Source organism: Lissotriton vulgaris, chromosome 7, assembly GCF_964263255.1.
Source record: "Lissotriton vulgaris chromosome 7, aLisVul1.2, whole genome shotgun sequence".
NCBI lineage: Eukaryota > Metazoa > Chordata > Amphibia > Caudata > Salamandridae > Lissotriton > Lissotriton vulgaris.
In genome coordinates, this window is record NC_141695.1 from 854949756 (window position 1) to 854971521 (window position 21766).

At 52.6% G+C, this 21766-nt stretch overlaps 1 protein-coding gene across 3 annotated transcripts in view; it reads left to right on the forward strand.

Moving 5' to 3' along the window:
• LOC147702567 (uncharacterized) overlaps positions 1 to 21766 on the forward strand; it is a 185862-nt gene that overhangs the window by 47313 nt on the left and 116783 nt on the right. For all 3 annotated transcript variants that reach the window (XR_015297538.1, XM_086931234.1, XM_086931233.1), the window contains exon 2: positions 11704 to 12048. Coding sequence is in view for 2 of the 3 variants with exons in the window: in XM_086931233.1 (XP_086787359.1) it covers positions 11704 to 12048 (345 nt within the window). In the remaining variant the exon portion in view is untranslated. The remainder of the gene's footprint in view (positions 1 to 11703; positions 12049 to 21766) is intronic.

Below are 21766 nucleotides of genomic sequence, written 5' to 3' on the forward strand. Positions count from 1 at the left end.
GAGGTCGCTGCGCCGATCCTGAAGGAGTGAGGGGCAAGTGATGATGCCTGGAACCCGGCCTTACCAAGACCCTGGCGCATTACAGCCGTGAATTGGAACCTGCTCAGGTTCCTTCCATCCTGATGTATGAAGAAGGGGCCCTCGCCAGCCGGGCGGGCCGCCATGTATTTAAATAGCCAGCATACAGCGCAGAGCCCAGCCTCTGGAATGCAATGGAGACGTATCGTCGACCCCTTTCGTGCCCTGTCCGTCTTGGACTGTCTCAGCGTGAGCTCCACGGCCCTTACCATTGGTTTGATGTCCCTAGCTTGTAGGCAACGCTGTGCCGGGCCTGATTTGCTGGGTGCCACTATCTCACTTATTCGGAATGCCCCAAAGAATGCCGTGGTGAATGCTGCCCTGAACAGTAGTAGCTCGTATTTGTCTGAAATGATGCTTGTTAGGGCACCCAGTAGCTGCCCCAGCTTGCCGAAGTCGATGGGGCGCCTGCTGTCCTTCCTAGTCCCTTCAACCCTTCACCAGCCTTTCAAAGCTGTCTTTAGGTAGGCAGAGGCCGTGGGGTCCTCACCTGTGTAGAGCCTGGCAAAGTGGGCAATGGTGGACAGGTGCGCCTGGGCCCAAGATCTTGTTTTCTTGGCATTGAATGCCCATTGCACGAATTTTTCAACTGCTGTGCGAGCCTCTGCCTTGTCTTCAAGTGACTTTATGCCCCCAATTCTCATTACTGTGCCCACGTATTTCTTGTATCTCCTGTTTGCTCCAGCGGTGACCGAGTGCCCTATTAATCTGGACAGGTCAACCCCCCCAGGTCCCACAGGTATGGTGGAAAGGGGGTCATCTCCCTGGTCGCCCCGGGTACAAGTTCTCTGAACCGCTTCATTTGGGACCGGGACAGTGCATCGGAAGCCGTGTTCTCTGCCCCTGGCACATGGTGAGCCTTCAGCTCCAGGTTCCCATCCAGCTGTAATTTAACCAACTGCCGCATTAGCCTCAACATGTCAGGGTAGCTCGCTGCGCCTCTGTTAATGGCCTGCACTACTCCCTTGTTATAAGACCATAGGGTGAGTTTCAGGTTTGTTATCTCCTCTTTCCAAATGGTCAGAGCCACTATGATTGGGAATAGCTCGAGGAAAGTGATGTTTTTTGTGAGCCCCTGCGCATGCCACCTGTCTCGCCACTGGCTGGCACACCATCTGTTTCCCAGGACCACCCCGAAACCCAGGCTCCCTGCCGCGTCCGTGTAGAGGGCTATCTGCTTGGCAGTCACCCACCCTTCTCTCCAGATCAGAACACCATTGAACTCCTGCAGGAATTCGTCCCACACTTGCCTGTTTTACACCCGCACTCAGCCGGATGTGATGGTGTTTGTGGGTGACGCCGGCTGTCAGCGCAGTCAGGCGCCTGGAAAAAACCCTAGCGGGCGGGATTTCCCTGGCCGCAAAATTCAGTCTACCTATCACTCCTTGGATATCCCTGAGGGTGGCTTTGCTCCGACCTCGTAGTTTGGCAATTTCGTCCCTGAATTCCTGTACTTTGTCTGCGGGCAGCCTGGCGGTCCCCGCCATGGAGTCCAGCTCTATGCCCAGGAACGTAAGTCTCGTGGTTGGGCCTGTTGTTTTCTCTTTTGCTAGGGGGACCCCAAGTGACCTGGTCAAAGCTTCAAACGCTGCCAGTGTACTAGCACACATCGTGGATCCTGCTGGGCCTGTGAACAGGAAATCGTCCAGGTAGTGCAGCTTTCCGCCTTCCTGGTGTCTGTCATGGAGGGCCCATTCCAAGAAGGTGGCGAATTGCTCAAAATAGGCACAGGATATGGCACAGCCCATGGGCATGGCCTTGTCGAAAAATATGTCTCCCCCCCATTGGAAACCCAGCAGATGGAAACTGGCGGGGTGGACCGGCAATAGGCGGAAGGCAGATTCAATGTCCGCCTTGGCCATGAGGGATCCCTTTCCTGACGCTTTAACTAATGCGATCGCATCGTCAACTGATGCATAACCCACCGAGCAGGCTTCGGGGTCAATTCCGTCATTCACGGACGATCCTTCGGGATATGGCAGGTGGTGCATTAGTCTAAATTGACCCTTCTCTTTCTTGGGGACCACTCCCAGTGGAGAGACAACTATACCTGCGTGTAGTTCCTTTGGAAGGGGGCCCTCGATTCTACCCAAGCTCTTTTCCTTCTCTATTTTAGCGCTTACCACCCTGGGGTGTTGCATCGCTGACTTCAAGTTGTTCGCTCCCTCCAGTGGTAACGGGCCCTGGAATGGGATAATGAAACCTTCCTCAAAGCCTTCCACTAGCACCCTGGCGTCCACTTTGTTTGGGTATTTGTTTGCTAATCTGCGCAGCTGTTGTGTATTAATGGGGGACCTAGCCAGCTGGCAATATTGAATGTCTACTAGGGCCCCGCCTCCACCAGCCTCGGGGCTAGTGCTTCTTGCTCTTCTCTTTCTTTTGATTCGCGCTTGGAGCCTTTGCACGCCGCAGCGGCGTGCCTGCCCCCGCAGCTCAAGCATGCGTGCTGGAACTTGCAAGAGGAGCCCCATGAACAATCCCCTGCATCGTATCTCCAACATATTGCCTTGGTTGTGGGTGGGGAGTAGGATCTCCCCGAGGAATGCTTCTGATAAGATTTGTTCTTTCCCTTTTGGAAAGAGCTCCGAAAGGACTGGTCATTTCTGCCTGTCCAAGCTCTCACTTCTTTGGCTGCGAGCATCTTGTGTATGAACCCTGAGACATCCTCCTCATTCCACTCCATCTCTGGATGCCTCTGCATCTTTAATCTAAACCCTTTATCGTATTCCAACCAAGCGTCCCCAGGGAACTGCCTCTGTGCTAGGTGGATGTTGGCCTCGTATAACCATAAATCAGCAGCGCAGTGGGGGAACCTCTCTACTATAATACATGCCATAATTCTGAACGCGTCCAGCCAGTTCTCAAAATTACGCTCCTTTCTGGCCCCGCGCCTTTCTCTCTTGTCATCCTCCTTCCTGTCGCATGTAGTCAGATCGAGGCCCTCTAGCTGTATTTCTAGCAGTGAAAATATATCTATAAACTCCTTGCGCCATATCCTTTCCTTTACTGCAAGAGGAATAAGGCATGCTAGCCCAGTGGCTTTTGTCGTCAAGGAGGCCGGACCGGGGGACGGCCTAACATAAGGGTCAGTGCCTAGCCCACCCAGCACTGGTCTCCCAGCCGTAGTACTGTACCCCCAACCGGGTAGCGGAGAGACCTGCTCACCCTGCGCAGACAGGCCCACCTGCTACTGCACCCTTGTCTGACGTGCCCACCCCGGGTCGACCATGTGCCATGTCATGCCCCCTGCTTCCTCAGCGCGCTGTTCCCTAGGCCCTGCAGCCCCCTGCCCTGTGCCATTAAGTAAGGCTGGCGCCAGCGATTTCAAGCATTCTTTTACAATGGTACTAATATGCTCACCATTTACTCCTCTGCCGGTCATCTCGCCCTGGTTGGCGTCGTCCAGCCTCGGCGGTGGGGGTTTCTGGCGTACCTTCTTTGGGGGGTTTCTCTTGTAAGTCTTCTTCAGCGGCGTGGTCTTGGGCTTCTTGGGCGCTGAGGGGCCTGCTTCTTCCTCCGCCTGGCCCTCTGGCCTATTCTCCTTCCCTTTACTCAAATGAGGTTGGAGCCAGTCGTCGCCGTGAATTGCTGATATCTCGCGGATTCTCTTTAACACCTCCGCTACTTCCTCTGGCTGATCCTCCGCCATGGTGTCTTCTTACGGCTGTGCTGCCCCCTCGCGTCTGCGTCAGGCCGTTTGCAGTGGCACCGCGCAATGCGTGTGCTTTCCGAGGGCTCTGAGCACGTTGTACCCCTTTTGTGGTCTGCACCGCCTGATGCGTGAGCTTTCGACGGGGAGACCGAGCGGGCGCGTTCGCGCTATGCGTTCAGCTCCCCCACGTGGTCGGCAAGGAGGTGTGGCTTGCTCCGGTTGTGAGGCGTCTTTAGCGGGCTGTTTTCTGCGCCGCTGGATCGAGTCGATGGGCCCCGGACTGGTTTTGCGGGCTGATTTCTGCGCCGCTGAATCGAGGGAGAAGCTCTGGGGCCGGCTAACACGGAGAGGTTGGTCTAGACCTCCAGCGCCTATCGGCCGCCGCTTTCCACCCTCTATCCCACTTTCCCCTCCGCCCGTTGGTGTAGCGGCTCAATGCGCGCTATGTGCGGGGGGGGTGGGAAAGCCGGGGGAAAGTTGAGTCACTTACGCTGCGGTGGAGCTTGGCTGGGCTGCCGGGCTCGTACTCCGACTCCGCCGCCTCCTAATCTTCCGCGTTGCAGTCTCACGGAGCTGGGCGAGAGGCTGGAGCGGCGCGCTACTCTGCGGTGCCGTCCAGGGCGAAAACCGACGACCGGGGGGGGGGGTTCGCCTTCCTTCTGCTTCGGCTGTCACCTCGTCGTCTCCTGCAGCCGCCGTTCTTCGGTTCCTCCTTCCTATTCAAACGATGTTGTTGTCGCGCCGCTCTCCCAGCTCCTCGAAGACGTTGTGCTTCTGCTGGGGAGCGGCGGCGCTTAAATCCTCACGAAACCCCTAGGGGGGTCTCAGGTGTACCCCCCTGATTGGGGGGTTCAAACATAGCTTGGTTGACCATTGGCCGCCCCTTGGGGGCGCCCGGGTCACGGGGTCACTTCCTGTCGGGGTGGCTGGTGCGCACCCCGCTTCCGCTGGTTCCTGGCCGCTTCTGGGCGCCCAGACCCAGTTCACCCCCACTGCTGGCACCGCGTGGGTTATGGCGCCGGCCCTCGAGCCTCCCCCCCCCTGCGGGAGGGTGCGGCAGCCTCTGCCATACCGCCTCAGACAAGCATGCGTGACCCACACCACGAGGTGCAAAGACAGAGAAGGTGAAAACAAAAGGTGGGGGAGCCAGAGGTCTGTGTATGTGGCAGACTCTGCCTGGGCTGCAGGGAGAGCTTTAGGAATTCACTCCTGCCGTTTTAGGCCTGCCCTGCAGGTATTTAAACGACTTCCATTTGCATTTCTAAAGACAAAAAACACGTCTGTAAAAAAGCATTTGGAAGCGCAGTGTCATCACCATCAGCCGCACTTCAAAGGCTCCAAGGAAGCATTGAATGAATGCAGTGGAATCCTCTGTAGAGCGCGCTGATTTTAGGTGTTTGCACGGAGGGAAACTAGGCTTGGGCGCCCACTCAGGCGCGCAGTTTACAGGGAACCATGGTGTATGGTAATGGTCACCGTAGGGTCCTGCTAACACTGAAATGAAATGAATGAAATGAAAAGGGGTTTTGTTGAGCGCGACTACTGCCCTAAGGTGTCCAAGCGCTAATGTGCTGGTTTTCACACTAGTGTCTGCCCGGATCACACTAGGGTCTATGGTAATGGTCACTGTAGGGTCCTGGTAACACTGTTCTAGGATTTACACTAGAGTCTGTTCGGGATCACACTAGGGACTATGGTAATGGTCCCCGTAGGGTCCTGCTAACACTGTTCTAGGATTTACACTAGTGTCTGTTCGGGATCACACTAGTGTCTATGGTAATGGTCACTGTAGGGTCCTGCTAACACTGTGCTGGTTTCACACTAGTGTCGGCTCTGAATCACACTTGGGTTTATGGTAATGGTCACTGTAGGGTCCTGCTAACACTGCCCTGGGTTTCACACTTGTGTCTGTTCGGGATCATACTAGGGTCTGTAGTAATGGTCACTGTAGGAACCTGCTAACACTGTGCTGGTTTCACACTAGTGTCTGCTCAGAATCACACCAAGTTCTGTGGTAATGGCCACTATAGAGTCCTGCTAACACTGTGCTGGGTTTCACACTAGTGTCTGCTCGGAATCACACTTGGGTCTATCGTAATGGTCACTGTAGGGTCCTACTAACACTGGTCTAGGTTTTACACTAGTGTCTTTTCCGATCATGCTAGAGTCTAGGGCAATGGTCACTGTAGGGTCTGGCTAACACTGTGCTGGGTTTCACACTAGTGTCTTGTTGGGTTCACCGTAGGGTCTATGGTAATGGTCACTGTAGGGTCTTGCTAATACTGTGCTGGGTTTCACACTAGTGTCTGTTCGGGATCACACTAGGGTCTATGGTATTAGTCACTGTAGGTTCCTGCTAACACTGTGCTGGGTTTCACACTAGTGTCTGCTCGGATCACACTAGGGTCTATGGTAATAGTGACTGCAGGGTCCTACTCACACTGTGCTGGGTTTCACACCCGTGTCTTGTTGGGATCACCCTATGGTCTATTGTAATGGTCACTGTAGTGTTGTGCTAACACTGTGCAGGGTTTCACACTACTGTCTTCTCACGATCACACTAGGGTCTACGGTAATGGTCACTGTAGGGTCTCGCTAACACTGTTACAATTTAAAAAAGTATTTCTATAGCAAGCAGAAGTGTCTCATCTTAAGACATAAGAATATTTTTGTACAGTGCACACCCTGAATTCACGTATTGCAAGTTGCTTTCATATCTGATGAGGAAGAAAATGGAGACTCTGCAAGCTAAAATATTTACCTAGGATAACAAAATTTGGTCAAGCAGGGAAGCCGGGACTGGTCCCAGATTTTCTGGTTTAACATTTTGTAATTTACCCCTAGATGGCTACCACTTTCTTTCAATTTTAATGCCAAAGGTTTATGCTTGTTGCAAAATGCAATGCAGAGCGCGCAAATGAAATTTGTTTTAGTTATTAAATTGTTTACTTACCTCCGTTCATCCATATTCCGGTGTTTCCTGCCCCCCCCCCCCCCCCCCCCCCCCAAAACTGAATAGAGAGCTTTTCTTCTGACACTGCGTTGTCTCTGTACTGTGGGGCAAAGGGCATGATGCTTCACTCCTTCGGCTGTTCGGGTTGTAATGGAAATGGCCGGCCATAGGTGGCGCTTCTGCAGGCTGGGCTGGTTGTGAGTTCACATAAGGGCTTTCTCTCCGATTATAATCAGATGAATAAAGACTGACATGCCCATATGTGGGTGATTGCAATCCCATAATTGCAGTTAAGAAAATAGGTGTCGGGGGGCGGAGCCAGACCGGCGGCCAAGATGGTCGCCCGGGCTCCCGGCTCCGCCGGCTCTCCTCTCCCGCCGCCTTATCTCTTCGTCCACCCCGCACAGCTCTGGAGCTCCCGTGTGTCGGAAGGGGCGCTGAGCAGATGCGTCCGACCCGAGCGCTTTCCGTGCCTCGTAAGCGGAAGCGGAGTTACGGACCTCCATGATTCTGGCCTGCGCGAGACTTCCAGCCAGGACCTAGCGTGACTACGCCGCCGCCAGCGAGAGCAATGACAACGGCTGCATGGATCCAGGAGATATCGGTCAACCACTGAGCAGGTCAGCCCGCCCCTGAGAACTTGGCTCCAGCGCTACCCCGTATACCGGGAGGTCAGAACACATGCTATTTCTCAGCGCTGGTTTGGTGTCTCCCCCCCCTTCTCCCCTTGATGGGCTTGCTCGTCCACTACCTGCCGCTGGCTACTCGGATGGAGCGCTGTTTGCCTGCAATGTACTGCTTCCTCCCCGCATTTCAGCTACGTGGGACTGGCTGCGGCGCAGTACCATCGTGGCGCCTTTTGACTGTGGGGGCCCGAATGTGCCATATCTGCCACGCAGTGGGACGAAGACACTAATGTGTAGTAACGTGGGGGTACTGACGACACCATTCCCTCTTTATCGGACTCGGGGCGGGCGGCTCTGACATTTGCTTAAGCGGCGTTAGGGTTGGGGGTCCCCCCCTGTGAGTGGTGCTTTGGTATGGTGAGTCCACAGACGGCGTTGGAAGCGTGCACGGTGGATTGAGGGGAGTGGAGTGAAGTTTCCCGTGCGCTGCAAGGACGGAATTGGAAACGGACTGCTACAGGGGGGGGGGGGCCTGGTGTCATCAGAATGAGGAGAACACTTTGCCGCAGATATCTTGGTTGTGAGACTCTGTTCATGTGGCCCCTGCTCGGCCTTTGTTGAACAGGTTTTGTGGTGGGACCCTGCTCAGTCTTTCCTTGGCGGCGTGGAAGAATGCTTCACGCAAGTAAAACTCCCTGTATGCTTTTAATTGATTGCTTTTTTGACACCTGATTCCACAGATACGTCATTTAATTGGAGCGTCCACCGGCTATGTTTGATTATTTTCCCTTTTGCTCGCCTTTCCTGGTGTCGAGCTTTGAAACTGCGAAATGGCTGCCCTGGTTCTCCTACACATTGTTCTTTGGATTGCAGACGGTTAAAATGGCGGCGGATGCTCCTGATGGTGCTGCTACTCGGAACATTGCAAGGCATCCTATTCCTTTTGAGTTGGTCTGCCCGATCACTGTGTTGTTCTACTTGCTTTCTCCCGCTTACAATGTTTACGATATGTTTCTGACTCGGGCCATAGAAGTGCATGTACATCAATGACACTCAGTTCCTTGGTTCTAGCATGGGAGGTTTCCATCTTGCCTGGGTGGCTTGCGGGGGTGGGCTGTAACTGTGATTTTGAATCAATCAATCAATCAATCAATCAGTGACACTTGTAAAGCGCGCTACATACCCGTAGGGTCTCAAGGCGCTGGGGGGGGGGGGGGGGGGGGGGGGGGGGGTTCCGCTACTGCTCGAACAGCCAGGTCTTCAGCTTCTTCCTGAAGGAGAGGTGGTCTTGGGTCAGGCGCAGGTCGGAGGGAGGGAGTTCCAGGTCTTGGCGGCCAGGTAGGAGAAGGACCTTCCTCATGTAGTCGCTCTTCGGATGCGGGGGGACGGCGGCGAGGGCGTGGTTGGCTGATCGGAGGTGGCGTTTGGGAGCGTAGAAGTTGACTCGGCTGTTGAGGTAGCTCGGGCCTTGGTCGTGTAGGGCCTTGTGTGCGTGGGTGAGGAGGCGGAAGGTGATTCTTTTGTTGACGGGGAGCCAGTGAAGGTCTCTCAGATGTCCGGAGATGTGGCTGGTTCGTGGGATGTCGAGGATGAGTCTGGCTGAGGCGTTCTGGATCCGCTGGAGTCTCTTCTGGAGCTTGGCGGTGGTACCGGCGTAGAGGGCGTTGCCGTAGTCCAGTCGGCTGGTGACGAGGGCCTGGGTGACGGTCTTCCTGGTCTCGGTGGGGATCCACCAGAAGATCTTCCGTAGCATGCGTAGGATGTTGAAGCACGCCGAGGAGACGTTGTTGACTTGCCTGGTCATGGAGAGGGAGGAGTCCAGGATGAAGCCCAGGTTTCGTGCATGGTCTGTCGGTTTGGGTGCGGTGCCCAGGGCGGGAGGCCACCAGGAGTCGTCCCAGGCGGAGGGTGAGGAGCCCAGGATGAGGACCTCCGTCTTGTCCGAGTTCAGTTTCAGGCGGCTGGTTGTCATCCACTCGGCTACCTCTTTCATCCCTTCGTGCAGGTTGGCTCTGGCGGCGGCGGGGTCGTTGGTCAGGGAGAGGATCAGCTGGGTGTCGTCGGCGTAGGAGATTATGCTCAGGTTGTGTTTGCGTACGATGGCCGCGAGGGGGCTCATGTAGACGTTGAAGAGGGTGGGGCTCAGAGATGATCCTTGGGGGACGCCGCAGATGACTTCGGAGGCCTCTGACTTGTACGGTGGAAGGCGGACTCTCTGTGTTCTTCCGTCGAGGAAGGAGATGATCCATTCCAGCGCCTTGTCCTGGATGCCGATGTTGCTGAGGCGCCGTACTAGGGTGCAGTGGCAGACCGTGTCGAATGCCGCGGAGAGGTCTAGGAGGATGAGGGCCGCTGTTTCTCCCTTGTCCATCAGGGCTCGGATGTCATCGGTGGCGGCGATGAGGGCGGTCTCGGTGCTGTGGTTGGCTCGGAAGCCGGACTGTGAGGGGTCGAGGGATCTGTTCTTCTCGAGGAAGGCGGCCATCTGCTTGTTGACGGTCTTCTCGATGACTTTGGCTGGAAACGGGAGGAGCGAGATGGGGCGGTAGTTCTTGAGTTCGGTGGGGTCCGCTGTGGGTTTCTTGAGTAGAGCGCTGAGTTCGGCGTGCTTCCAGCTCTCAGGGAAGGTGGCGGTGTCGAAGGATGTGTTGATGATGTCTCGCAGGTGGGGTGCGATGACAGCGTCGGCCTTGTTGAAGACGTGGTGAGGGCAGGGGTCGGTCGGTGATCCGGAGTGGATGGAGTTCATCGTGCGGATGGTGTCTTCGGTGCTGATCGGGGTCCAGGCGTGGAGGGTGGTGTTGGGGGGCGGTTGTTCGGTCATGGTGTGCGTTGGTTGGTTGTTGAAGCTGCTGTGTATGTCCGCGATCTTGTTGTGGAAGTATGAAGCGAGGGAGTTGCAGAGGTCTTGCGATGGGGTGATGTCGTTGTTTCCTGCGCTGGGGTTGGAAAGCTCTTTCACGATGTTGAAGAGTTCCTTGCAGTTGTGTGCGTTGTTGTCCAACCGGTCCTTGAATGCTGTTTTCTTGGCGGCGCGGATCAGCTGGTGGTGTTTCCGGGTGGCGAGTTTGAAGGAGGTCCTGTTGTCCGGCGTCGGTTCCCTTCTCCAGACTTTCTCGAGGGCTCGGCAGTTCTTCTTGGAGCTCTTGAGTTCGTCGGTGAACCATGGGGCCTTCTTGCTGCCGGGTCTGCTAGGCGGGGTCCTCAGTGGGGCGAGTTCGTCCGCGCAGTTGCTGATCCACTTCGTGAGGTTGTCGGCGGCCTGGCTGGGGTTCGCTGAGCTGGCAGGAGGGTGCTGGCTCAGGGAGGTGGCGAGCTGGTCTGCTGTGATCTTGTTCCAGCTTCTGCGGGCGGCCTGTTGCTGGTGGTGGTGGGTCGTCGTTCTCTTGAAGAGAATCTGCTTATGTTTTTGACATTTCACCATCCACTGAGATATTGATGCAGGGGTGCGAGGCGGCGGGGGGGGGGCGGGGCCGGGGGCCTGTACTGGGGACCCTCCATGTTTCTTTTCCCCTTTCGTGGGGTTTCCGTTCATTTCTTTTCTTTTCCTTCTCTTACTTCGTGTGGAATATTGTCTCTTTCTCTCCTCTTCGTCTCTTTCTTCCTACAATTCGGGTTTAGATACTGGGCGACAGGCACGCTGCTAGGCGGGTAGGCCGTAGCCGTATGCAGGGGTGCAGGGTGGGGGGATGGGGGTGGGGTATTGCTTTTTGATTCACCTTTTAGTTCTATGGCAATTATTTTTCATGTTAATATTTTGGTTTTTCTTTCCTTTCTTCTTTTCTTCTTCTCCTTTTTTTTTTGTGGGTGTGATTAGAGGTAATTCTCCGTGCGTTTTCCTAGTTCAGTAAAAGGGTTTATGTTTTAATGCTCTATGACGTGGCGGACAGGTACTGTTTGGGTGGGGATATGTAATGTTTGTTGAATATCCTGATTTTATGTCCTGATACGAATATCCTGCCTATGATGGTCCTGCCGTAAAAATCCTATTTCAGGTGTAACCCTAGCATTGGCAAGGTCTAACTGTGCGACATCAGATCCTGCTTTCTCTTAATTTAAAAAAACAAACCTTCTTAATCCTGTGACCATGTTCTACTAAACTCTCCTGAGCTACGCATAGATACTGTGAGGTGTACTTTGCATTGATCCTGCTCTATATTGTTTGCTGCACTACCTCTGTACCTTTGTTCAACCATGACGGTTGGTAGACTTTGAATGTAACTGTGAAATGCTAATAAAGGTTTACCAAAAAATAAAAAATAAATAAAAGAAAATAGGTGTCTAGGTACCCCGTACAAATGAAGAGAATAACTTAAATATAATGTGTTTCTCTGGTATTGTTTATCGCTGTGATCTAGCCCCTCTAATCCTTCATTATGTTATGTGTTTTTCAGGATTGCCTGTTTCGGGGTCACCAGCGCGAGCAGTTGTGGGTCAGTCTGTCACTTTGCCCTGCACATACCCTGTTACAGGACACTCGGGTGTCTACTCCATGTGCTGGGGTCGTGGGCGCTGCCCTAATTTGGGGTGCCCCAATGAAATCCTTCGCACCGATGGCAGGAGAGTGACACAGAGTGAACCCACCAGATACCGGATGAAAGGGGACATCCCAGGCGGGGACGTGTCTCTGACCATTGAAGATGTGCGCCCTTCAGACGTGGGGACCTACTGCTGTCGTGTGGAGATCTCAGGCCCGTTTAATGACAAAAAAGACGAGCAGACGTTGGAGGTGGCTGCAGGTGAGCTCTGAAGGGCAGGTATGAGAACCACACTTCATGACTCAAGTGGCCACGGGGCCAGCCCAGAGCCTTGTTCAAGAATCACTCTCTGGTTTGCGGGTTTAGGGAGTCGGCGGTAATTAGTGTTTTTTTATGCCAAACGGTTGGTGTTTTGAAGCTCTTCAGAGGCCTGTTGTTGTAGATTATTGGTGTGAGTTGCCAATTGTGGCATCTCACTTCGGGGGTTGAAGACAAGAGACATTTTAAGGGTTGTTCCCCTTTAACTGTGGCTTGGGCTTGTCCTTGAGGCTAAGCGTGGGTGTGACAGTCAGTCTGAGCTTCCGGCAGATCTACGCCGGCCCCACGGTCCTCAGTCCCATTCCACCGGCGCGAGGGCAGGACAGGCAGAGCCCGAGAGGAGGGATCTGTGGCAGGTGGATTCTGGAAGCACATATCTGGCGTTTAGCCGAAGAGCATTGACCTCATAATCCACAGAGGATTTTCTGCCATTAGGCAATCCTGCCCAAACCTCCATCAAGCTTCGCTTTCCTGGCGCAATGGAGGGTGCAGCAATGATGCAGGAAGTATATAGTACTGGGTCAGTCAGTACAAGATGGATTGGGGATAATTCCTGCCTTCGTGACGTGTCTCTGGCGCACTCATGTCCTCAGGTCTCTGGTAACTTTGCTTCCTTTGTGTTGTAGGGGAGCGTCTGAGGGCAGGCAGCCAATGTTTAGCACAGGGTCCAATAGAGGAGGCAACAACATACCAAGCACATTGTTGCAATTAACTATTACTGATCCCTGACATACGTCTCCTCCATGCACCTGAGCAACTCCCTCCGGCATAAGCCTCGCCAGAAAGTCTGTTCTGCTCAGATCAGCATTTAACCACTTTTGAAATAAATACCATTCTCGTACAATGTCCAGTTATCGCGAGCAGGGTTTTAAGTGGTCTGGTTCCCGCCGTTCAAAAAAGCATGTGTCGAGATGGGTCCCTCTCGGGTTCTCCATTTTTGCCATCACCCTCAGGGTGGAAAAATAACATCTCAATTCTGCAGCAGTACCATCCTTCACTGCCTTTGGGGTCACTTCGAAAAGACTTGTTAAAGTCCTTTCGCAGTCTCATCATTTCAGAACTGAAGGATTGCCATATTATATTTAACTAAGTGATAGTTGCTGCTTATGCAACTTAAACCATTGACAAAGTCAATGGTTCTGGCTTGCTGTAGGTGTAATGTTACTTGTATTATATATCTGGATGCAATGACAGAAGAAGAAAAATACCAGAAAGGACGGCACACTATGCTAAGCACAGATTTTTTGTTTACGGTTCTTGAAGCCATGACCTTAATTACATTGAGCCTGCCGCTGCTGCCGCCCGTTCTGGCTGGTATCCCGCTACTGTATTATTGTACCCCCTCTGTTGGTTTTGTGCCTTCTGTCCCATTGTACACCCCTATGCCGGCCTTCTCTCTGTTGTCCCTTTTTTGCCTTCTGTGCCCCCTCGGTTTGGTCTTTGCACCTTTTTCTCCATTGTACACCCCTGTGCCCCCTTCTTTTGTTGTCCCTTTTGCCTTCTGTGACCTCCACCCGCCCCCACCTCCAGGTTTCCCACCGCTGCGTCCCCTGCGGCTTGGCCCCCTGCAAACCCATTCGCCACCCCGCTCCTGCCTCTCAGCTGCTCCTCCCACCCACATCCCCTCATATGGAGGCCACGCAGCGGCCGCGCAGCGGGCCTGCTTCTGGCGCACCAAAGGCACGCCTAAGGCAAGCCCGTCTGCACCCATCCGCGCCTGGACCGCGCCCAGCACCCAGCGCCAGGACCCCTGGCCCCGCACACACCATGACGCTCGCCTCCGCTATGACTCCAGCACCCTCCACGCACTCAACACCGGACGATCTCGCACCTGCTGCCAGGCCGCCCTGAAATGCACCCCAGAACACTTCTCCTGCCGGAACTGCATGTTCACCATCGGCCAGCACGCCAGCCCGCCCTCCGAAGAACCCAACTCCCTCAGATGCATCCTGCTCAACACTCGCTCCGCCCGCAAACACACCGTCGTACTCTGGGACCTACTCAACACCAACGCCCCAGATGTCGCCTTCCTGACAGAGACCTGGCTGAACCCCTCCTCGGCACCCAGCATCCCCATAGCCATCCCGGAGGGCTACAAGATCACCTGCAAGGATAGCACCAACGGAACAGGAGGAGGAATTGCCATCGTCCACAGAAACACTCTCAAAATCTTGACAGACGCCGAAGACACCCTCAGCACCGCCGAACACCTACACTTCCAGATCCACACCGACCCCAACACCACCCTCAGAGGAACCCTCGTCTACAGACCCCCCCGGATCCCAACCACAGTTCAGCAACTCCATCACTGACTTCATCAGAACACACTACCTCCTCCTTGGGGACCTGAACTTCCACCTTGAGAACAACAACAATGCCAACTCCTCCACCCTGATCGGCAACCTCGGACTCAGACAACTCGTCACAACACCCACTCACTCCGCCGACCACACGCTTGACCCCATCTTCTCAGTCAGCGCCCACGTCTCCGCACCACCGAACTCCACTCGACCGACCACCGCTGCATCCACTTCACCTTTCGGAAACCTACCACACACCACCACACCCAGCAGATACCTCGCCGCAGCTGGGGCAAGATCACCAAGGACCAGCTAACCGCCGCCCTCGCCCAGAACCCACCCGCAGCCCGAAGCCTCAAAAAATGAATCAACGACTGTGCCAACACCCTCACCCCGCTCAAGAAGCCCCAAAACACCCACAACAGCAGGAGAGCCAGCTGGTTCACCGAAGACCTCCAGGCCTACAAGCGAGCCTGCTGTAAACTAGAAAAAAGCTGGACCGCGAAAGAACACCGGATAGCTACACAGCCCACAGAAACGCCACCTGCCGACACACCCAACTCATCAGATCCGCCAAAAGCACCACCCTCAGAGAATGCATAGACAACAACGCACACAACAGCAAAGAGCTCTTCAGCATCGTGAAGGAACTTTCCAACCGCAGCTCCAACACCAACGACATCCCACCATCACAAGACCTGTGAGAATCGCTGGCCACCTTCTTCCATCGCAACATCGCAGACATCCACGACAGCTTTGGCGCGTCACCATCCCGGCAACCACCGACACCCCGGCTCCCACGACCACCACCCGCACCAACCGCCTGCTCTCCTGGACCAACATCAACGACATCATCAGGATCATGAACACCATCCACTCCGGATCCACGGAAGACCTCTGCCCACACCACATCTTCAGCAAAGCCAGCAGCACCATCGCACCCCACCTCCGGAAAACCATCAACATCTCCTACGAAACAGCAACCTTCCCGCAGAGCTGGAAGCACGCAGAGATCAACGCCTTACTAAAGAAACCCAAGGCGGACCCCAAGGACCTCAAGAACTTCTGACCCATCGCCCTGCTCCCGTTCCCGGTGAGGGTCATCGAAAAAGCCGTCAACAAACAACTGACCAGCTTCCTCGAAGAGAACAACATCCTGGACCCTTCCCAGTCCGGGTTCCTCAGCAACCACAGCACCGAAACTTCCCTCATCGCCGCCACCAATGACATCAGGATCCTGCTTGACAATGGAGAAACTGCGGCCCTCATCCTCCTTGAACTTTCAGCAGCTTTCAAAACAGTCTGTCACCGCACACTAAGAACACGCCCCCACGACACCGGAATCCAAGAGAAGGCCCTGGACTGGACCACCTCCTTCCTCTCCGCAAGAACCCAGAGCGTCCGCCTCGCCCCCTTCCGCTCCGAAGCCACCGAGATCAAGGCTCATCCATCAGCCCAACGTTGTTCAATGTCTACATGGCACCGCTCGCCCACGTCGCCCGACAGCAGGACCTAAACATCATCTCCTATGCCGACGACACCCAGCGGATCCTCTCGCTCACCAAGGACCCCCACACCACCAAAACCAACCTCCACGAAGGTATGAAGGCCGCCTACGACTGGATGAGGAACAGCCGACTGAAACTAAACTCTGACAAGATGGAGGTCCTCATCCTCAGCTCCTCGCTCTCAGCCTGGGATGACTCCTGGTGGCCAATGGCACTAGGAGTGCCCCCTACACCCACTGACCACACATGAAACCTAGGGGTCATCCTTGACTCCACACCCTCCATGACAAAGTAGGTCAACGCCGTCTACTCCTCCTGCTTCAACACTGTCTGCATGCTTCACAGGATATTCAAGTGGATCCCCTCTGAAACTAGAAGGACAGTCACCCAGGCCCTCGTCAGCAGCAGGACTATGAAAACGCACTCTAGGCAGGAGCCCCAGCCAAACTCCTGAAACTGCTCGGAAGCATCCTGAACACCTCCGCATGCCTGATGCTCGACATCCCCCACTGCAGCCACATCACACCCCACCTGAGAGAGCTGCACTGGCTCCCCAGCAACAAGAGGATAACCTTCAAGCTCCTCACCCATGCGCACAAGGCACTCCACGACACCGGACTAGCGTACCTCAACAGCCGACTCAGGCTCTACACCCCCGCCCGCCAGCTCTGCTCCGCAGCCCGCACCCTCGCCATGTCCCCCGCATCCGAAGAGTGACTGCTGGTGGTAGATCATTCTCCCACCTCGCCGCCAAGACATGGAACACCCTCCTCATCCGCCTACTGCAGACCGAAGACCTCCTGACTTTCAGGAGACTCCTCAAGACCTGGCTCTTCAAACAGTAGCAGCGCCCCCCCACCCAGCGCCTTGAGACCCTCACGGGTATGTAGTGTGCTTTACAAATGCTATGATTGATTGATTGATTGGCCAAGCCACTTTGAAAGACACCCCCCTAGTTTTTTTTATCCCATTTAAAGCACTGATCGTGAGAGACCGACAAGTAACAGAATAGGGTGACCAACTGTCTGTAAATTTCACGGACCGCCCGTTATTTTAGTATGATGTCTGCAAGGCATCCATAATTTGGGGCCCCCAAACTACAGACATCATACTAAAATCGAAAACGTAAATTTCAGTAAGGAATGCTGTTTCCCTGCATGAGACCCCATTAGTTTAAAATATTTCACTTGGGGCCTCTTGCACTTATCTTTTAAACTGAAGAGGCTGCCTGCAGCGGCCCCTCCAGGACCTTGCGCAGACTGTGGCATGGCCCATTGTCATTCTGAGACTGCAGCTGATTAGCACTTACAGAATGACAATGGGCCCTATTGTAGTGACAGCATGTGGTCTGCCTTCTCCTGCATCGGACTAGGGCAAAGCATTCTGCTTTTGTCTTAGTGCCATGCTGGAGAAAATAAAAATAAAATAACTAGCAGCGTTTTCACTGTAAAAGTCAGATTTTAACATACAAATAAAAAAATACTATTTAATGTTTATTGTTACATTAGCAGAAATCTTGATTGCAGAAAGGGCCTGATGTCGCTTTGCAAAGCTGCGCACATACTGAAAAATTGTAAAGTGCATGATTGTCTCAACCTTATATAAACGTATTTTGACTTTCATTTATTTTGGTTGTCTATTTACTTACTTATATATTATTGTGGCACCTCCTCTGATATGCCTGTAAAACGTATGTTTTGTCCCACATTTTTGTCCTGAATTTTGACCTTCTGTCCTGAATTTGTGTCCTGAATTTTGACCCTTTGTCCTGAATTTTTACAAAGACCGTCCTGAATTTGCACCAATGCCACAGTTGGCCACGCTAGAATGTGAGCCTGTCATTGGTGCAAAAGATTAAGATGATTTTAGTGAAAACATTCTCTCATTTGCTCTGGGAATGAGGCCCACTTCATGGTACATGAAGTTAAGAGCCTGAGTTTGAGTCTACATTTTTATAAGACATGGCTCTGGCATACGAAGAAGTTTCCACTCATGCTGGAATTAGTAGTGTAAGCAAGGCATCTGTAAGACCTGAACTCAGCATTTGGTAACATCTAACTTCTGCCATACTCTGCAGAATAAAAATAGTGGATGTAAATTAATCAATCTGAGAGACTGGTAACTACCAAGGGCACATTCCATTTACTTTGATGTCTTTAGGTTGTCTGTAGCACTGCAGTCAAGAACCACCTATATGCAAATCATTGTAGATCCAAACTTGAAAAGGGACAGTCCCACTTCATGTGAATGGAGGCCGGGTAATAAAAAAACGTGTTGAATCTCACAGAGGCCACTGGGCAGGAGAAGTGCAAGTATGCCTCAATGTACAAAACTAAGGCACTTTGTGCCAACACACTTTTAGGACGAGTGCAAATGGTGCAGATTGAGATTTATGTTTTTCCTTATGAGCCTGGTCTTGAGGTGATCACTCTAGACGAAAGGTATGGAACCACTTTTTATGCCCAGGGAGTTTTAGAAGAGAGGTGGCGTGGGGTGATTCCATTATCATGTGAAGGGCGCAGCAGGGTCATTATCCAAGAAAGCAACATGGATGTCATCAGCTGGCATTCCGTCCAAGATGAATGATGATCATGCCTTCCCATTCCATGAGCAGCAGGTAGGCTGCCACTGATTGTTGCTGGGTGCCCCCGGGACATATGGGCAAGTTAAGAGGCCTAAATTGGCAGAGTTTATGATGGTCCTGGAGGCCATTCCTCACATGCAGCTTCCTCCAGCGTCAAAGAGGAGCAGTGAGGTGATTCTTAAATCTCAAACTTTGGGTGTAATCATCATACAAGCTACAAGCTTGCGGTTCTTCGCTGATTGCTTGACCATCTCCTCGAGCTGAGGGCCGAACACTTTGGAACCCCCAAAGGGCAACCTAAGGAGGAGCGACTTCTGGGAAGACTCAGCCTTCCTGGAACGCATCCAGATATGACGTTGTGCAGCAATTGAAGCACCAGATGCAGTCACAGCGACACTCAAATTGTCAAAAGAAAGATCCGACAAGTATCGCACCTGCAACTCCATCAGAGACAAAACAGGGGAGGCATCCTCACCCTCTTGCAACAGAAGGGACAGGGACTAAAAATCCTTGAGGAGGGACTGGGCCATGTAATTTGAATAGGCAGTAGCAGGGACAGAAAAATTGAAAGCAGCAAAGGAACGCTTCACCGCCCCTTCAACACACTTATCCACAGCATCTGCAGGAAGGGCACCACCCAAAAGGACCAAACCTTGAGAGGAAAGACCAGTCATCAAATTGTCGACCTTCACAGCGTGAGGAAACTCAACAGCAAAACCCTCCAGACCGTACCGCCTAGACAAGAAGCGAGGGAAGGCAGATTTATCCACTTCCTTCCACTCGTGATCCAGCACCTTGCGCACAGCACCATGCAATGGGAAGAAGTCAGGAGCCACCTGGTGATACTGCGTAAAGAAGTCATCCTCCAGAACATCCCCCACAGGAGGAGTGAAACCCAAACTGTCCCGCACCCTGAACAAAGCGCCTCGGACACCCTCATCCTCACCAGGACCCATCTCATTATCAGGAGCGGCCTGATGATCTAAAGAACTATGAGGATCCTTGGAAGGAGGTCCAGCAGCGTCCCTGGCCTGGAAAGCAGCAGCCACCGCCTCATTAATCAACAGGCGCAGGGCATCAAGAGGAGCAGCAGAGGAATAGGTACTCGAGTCCATAACTGCAACAGCAACGTACCAAAACAGGCAGTCACAGAGGACGAGTGAATGAAAAGAAGGACCCCATCTTAAAGCAATGACGTCCCAAGGACCAGAGGACTCGAGCTCCCGCAGGACCAGAAGAAAGGGGCCAGCTTTAAAAAAACAGCCGGCTGCCCGAATTTTGTACCCAGGATCCATCCCGCAGAAGCGGGACCACAAAGAACCACATGCGCCGTCAAGAACACCTCCGCAACCCCCGCCTGCTAAAGCAGGGCTCCCCGGGACCAGCAAACAGGAAAACGGCCGCTAAAGCTGGCTGCCACCCAACAGGTGAGCGCACATGGCAGAAGCAGTCGCTAAAGCGAACCGCGCACAAAACCGGAACATCAGGCAGCACAGGAGGGCACAAAGCATGAAGACAAAGGGGGCCGCTAAAGCAGGCAGACGCAATTCAAATAAAAGAAAAGGGAACACTTACCCATAGCTCAGCTAGGCACCAGGGCAAACTGCAACGCAGCAAAAAAAAGAACAGGAAGTTTCTCTACTGCACTTCTCCCTTTATTGTCACACTAGCAGCCCGTCCCGACGTTGTCCGGGTATGAATTGCTGCCGGCCAGTAGTATATTGTTTTGCAGGATTTCTTTTTGATAGCATTTCTTATCTGTGACAGGCCTGTGAAACGCTCCGATTCACAGTGCACTGCTGATGCACTTAAGAGTGCGCGTTCAGTAGTGTGTGAACTCAAGTTTCCCTACTTTATTTTTCCTTGCAATATTATATAGCGCGAACTTGACAACATGGCATGAGCACAATATACATTACAGAAGAACACATTCATTTGTGATAGGCACGGGGAGACAAAGCGATTAGCCTGGAATCACAGGATGTTGAGCTGATGCCGACATTCGATCGTAGCTCCCCAGCTCTGAAGTTCGCAATTCTAGAACTTGTGGTGGGAGGTGTGTCTAAAAGTGTATGTCGTGCTGGCCATCAATGAGAGACACCTGTGCATTTTTCAAATGGGTGGCGAAAAAATCTGAGTATGTTGCTGGAGATGTGGGCCACCGTGCCACCAATGTACTTACCGGGGAGGGTAAAAACCCCTTATTCCACAACTTTCTTTCCGCATACCATCACTCGCATACTTCCATTACGAAAGTACCATGACTCCGCAATGCCATTATAACGCATGGCATTACATTTTATATGCTTTTACCACGCATACATTTACAACGAAATTCGTTGTAAATGCATGAATGGTAAAAGCATGTTTTTTTAAATGTTTGGATAAGGTAAGTATGGTTATAGGGGTATATGTTTTGGGGTACTGAGGTATATGTTTTGGGGTGTTTGGGTATTTTAAGGGTTCAGATATAGTTTTGGGTTATGGGGTACAGGGGTAGTTTTAGGGTTTAGGTATGGGTTTTGGGGTACAGGGGTATTTTTAGGGTTCAGGGCTAGGTTTGGGTTTTGGGGTATAGGGGTATTTTTAGGGTTCAGGTGTAGGTTTGTGTTTTGGGGTACAGGGGTATTTTAAGGGTTCAGGGATAGGTTTGGGTTTTGGGGTACAGGGGTATTTTTAGGGTTTAGGGCTAGGTTTGGGTTTTGGTGTACAGGGGTATTTTATGGTTCATGGGTAGGTTTGGGTTTTGGGGTACAGTGTTATTTTTAGGGTTTTGGGATAGGTTTGGGTTTTGGGGTACAGGGTATATTTATAGGGTTAAGTTGGGTTAGTGTTTAAGGGTGTTGGGGTATTTTAAGGAGTAAGGGTGTGTTATGATTATGGGGTGCAGGGGTATTTAAAGGGAGCAGGGTGGGATTAGTTTTTAGGGTGTAAAGGGTAATAAAATAAAATAATAAATAACAATAATATAAATAATGCAATTTAAAAGAATAAATGTTTTAATTAAATTAAAAAATGTGCATCTATCTATCTATCTATCGATCTCTCTCTATATATATATATATATATTGGTCATGTGATCAAGGCAGGGATCTGCCGAAACACGTCGTGAGGATTTTGGTGGCGTTCTAAGAAAATAAACTAAATAGCACCAAGTTGGGTCTGCCTCGTCTTCTTATGCGAATCCGGCTGGAATTTGTGGTTGGAGCGAGCGTTATCGGAATATATATATATATATATATACTAGCAGCCCGTCCCGACGTTGTCCG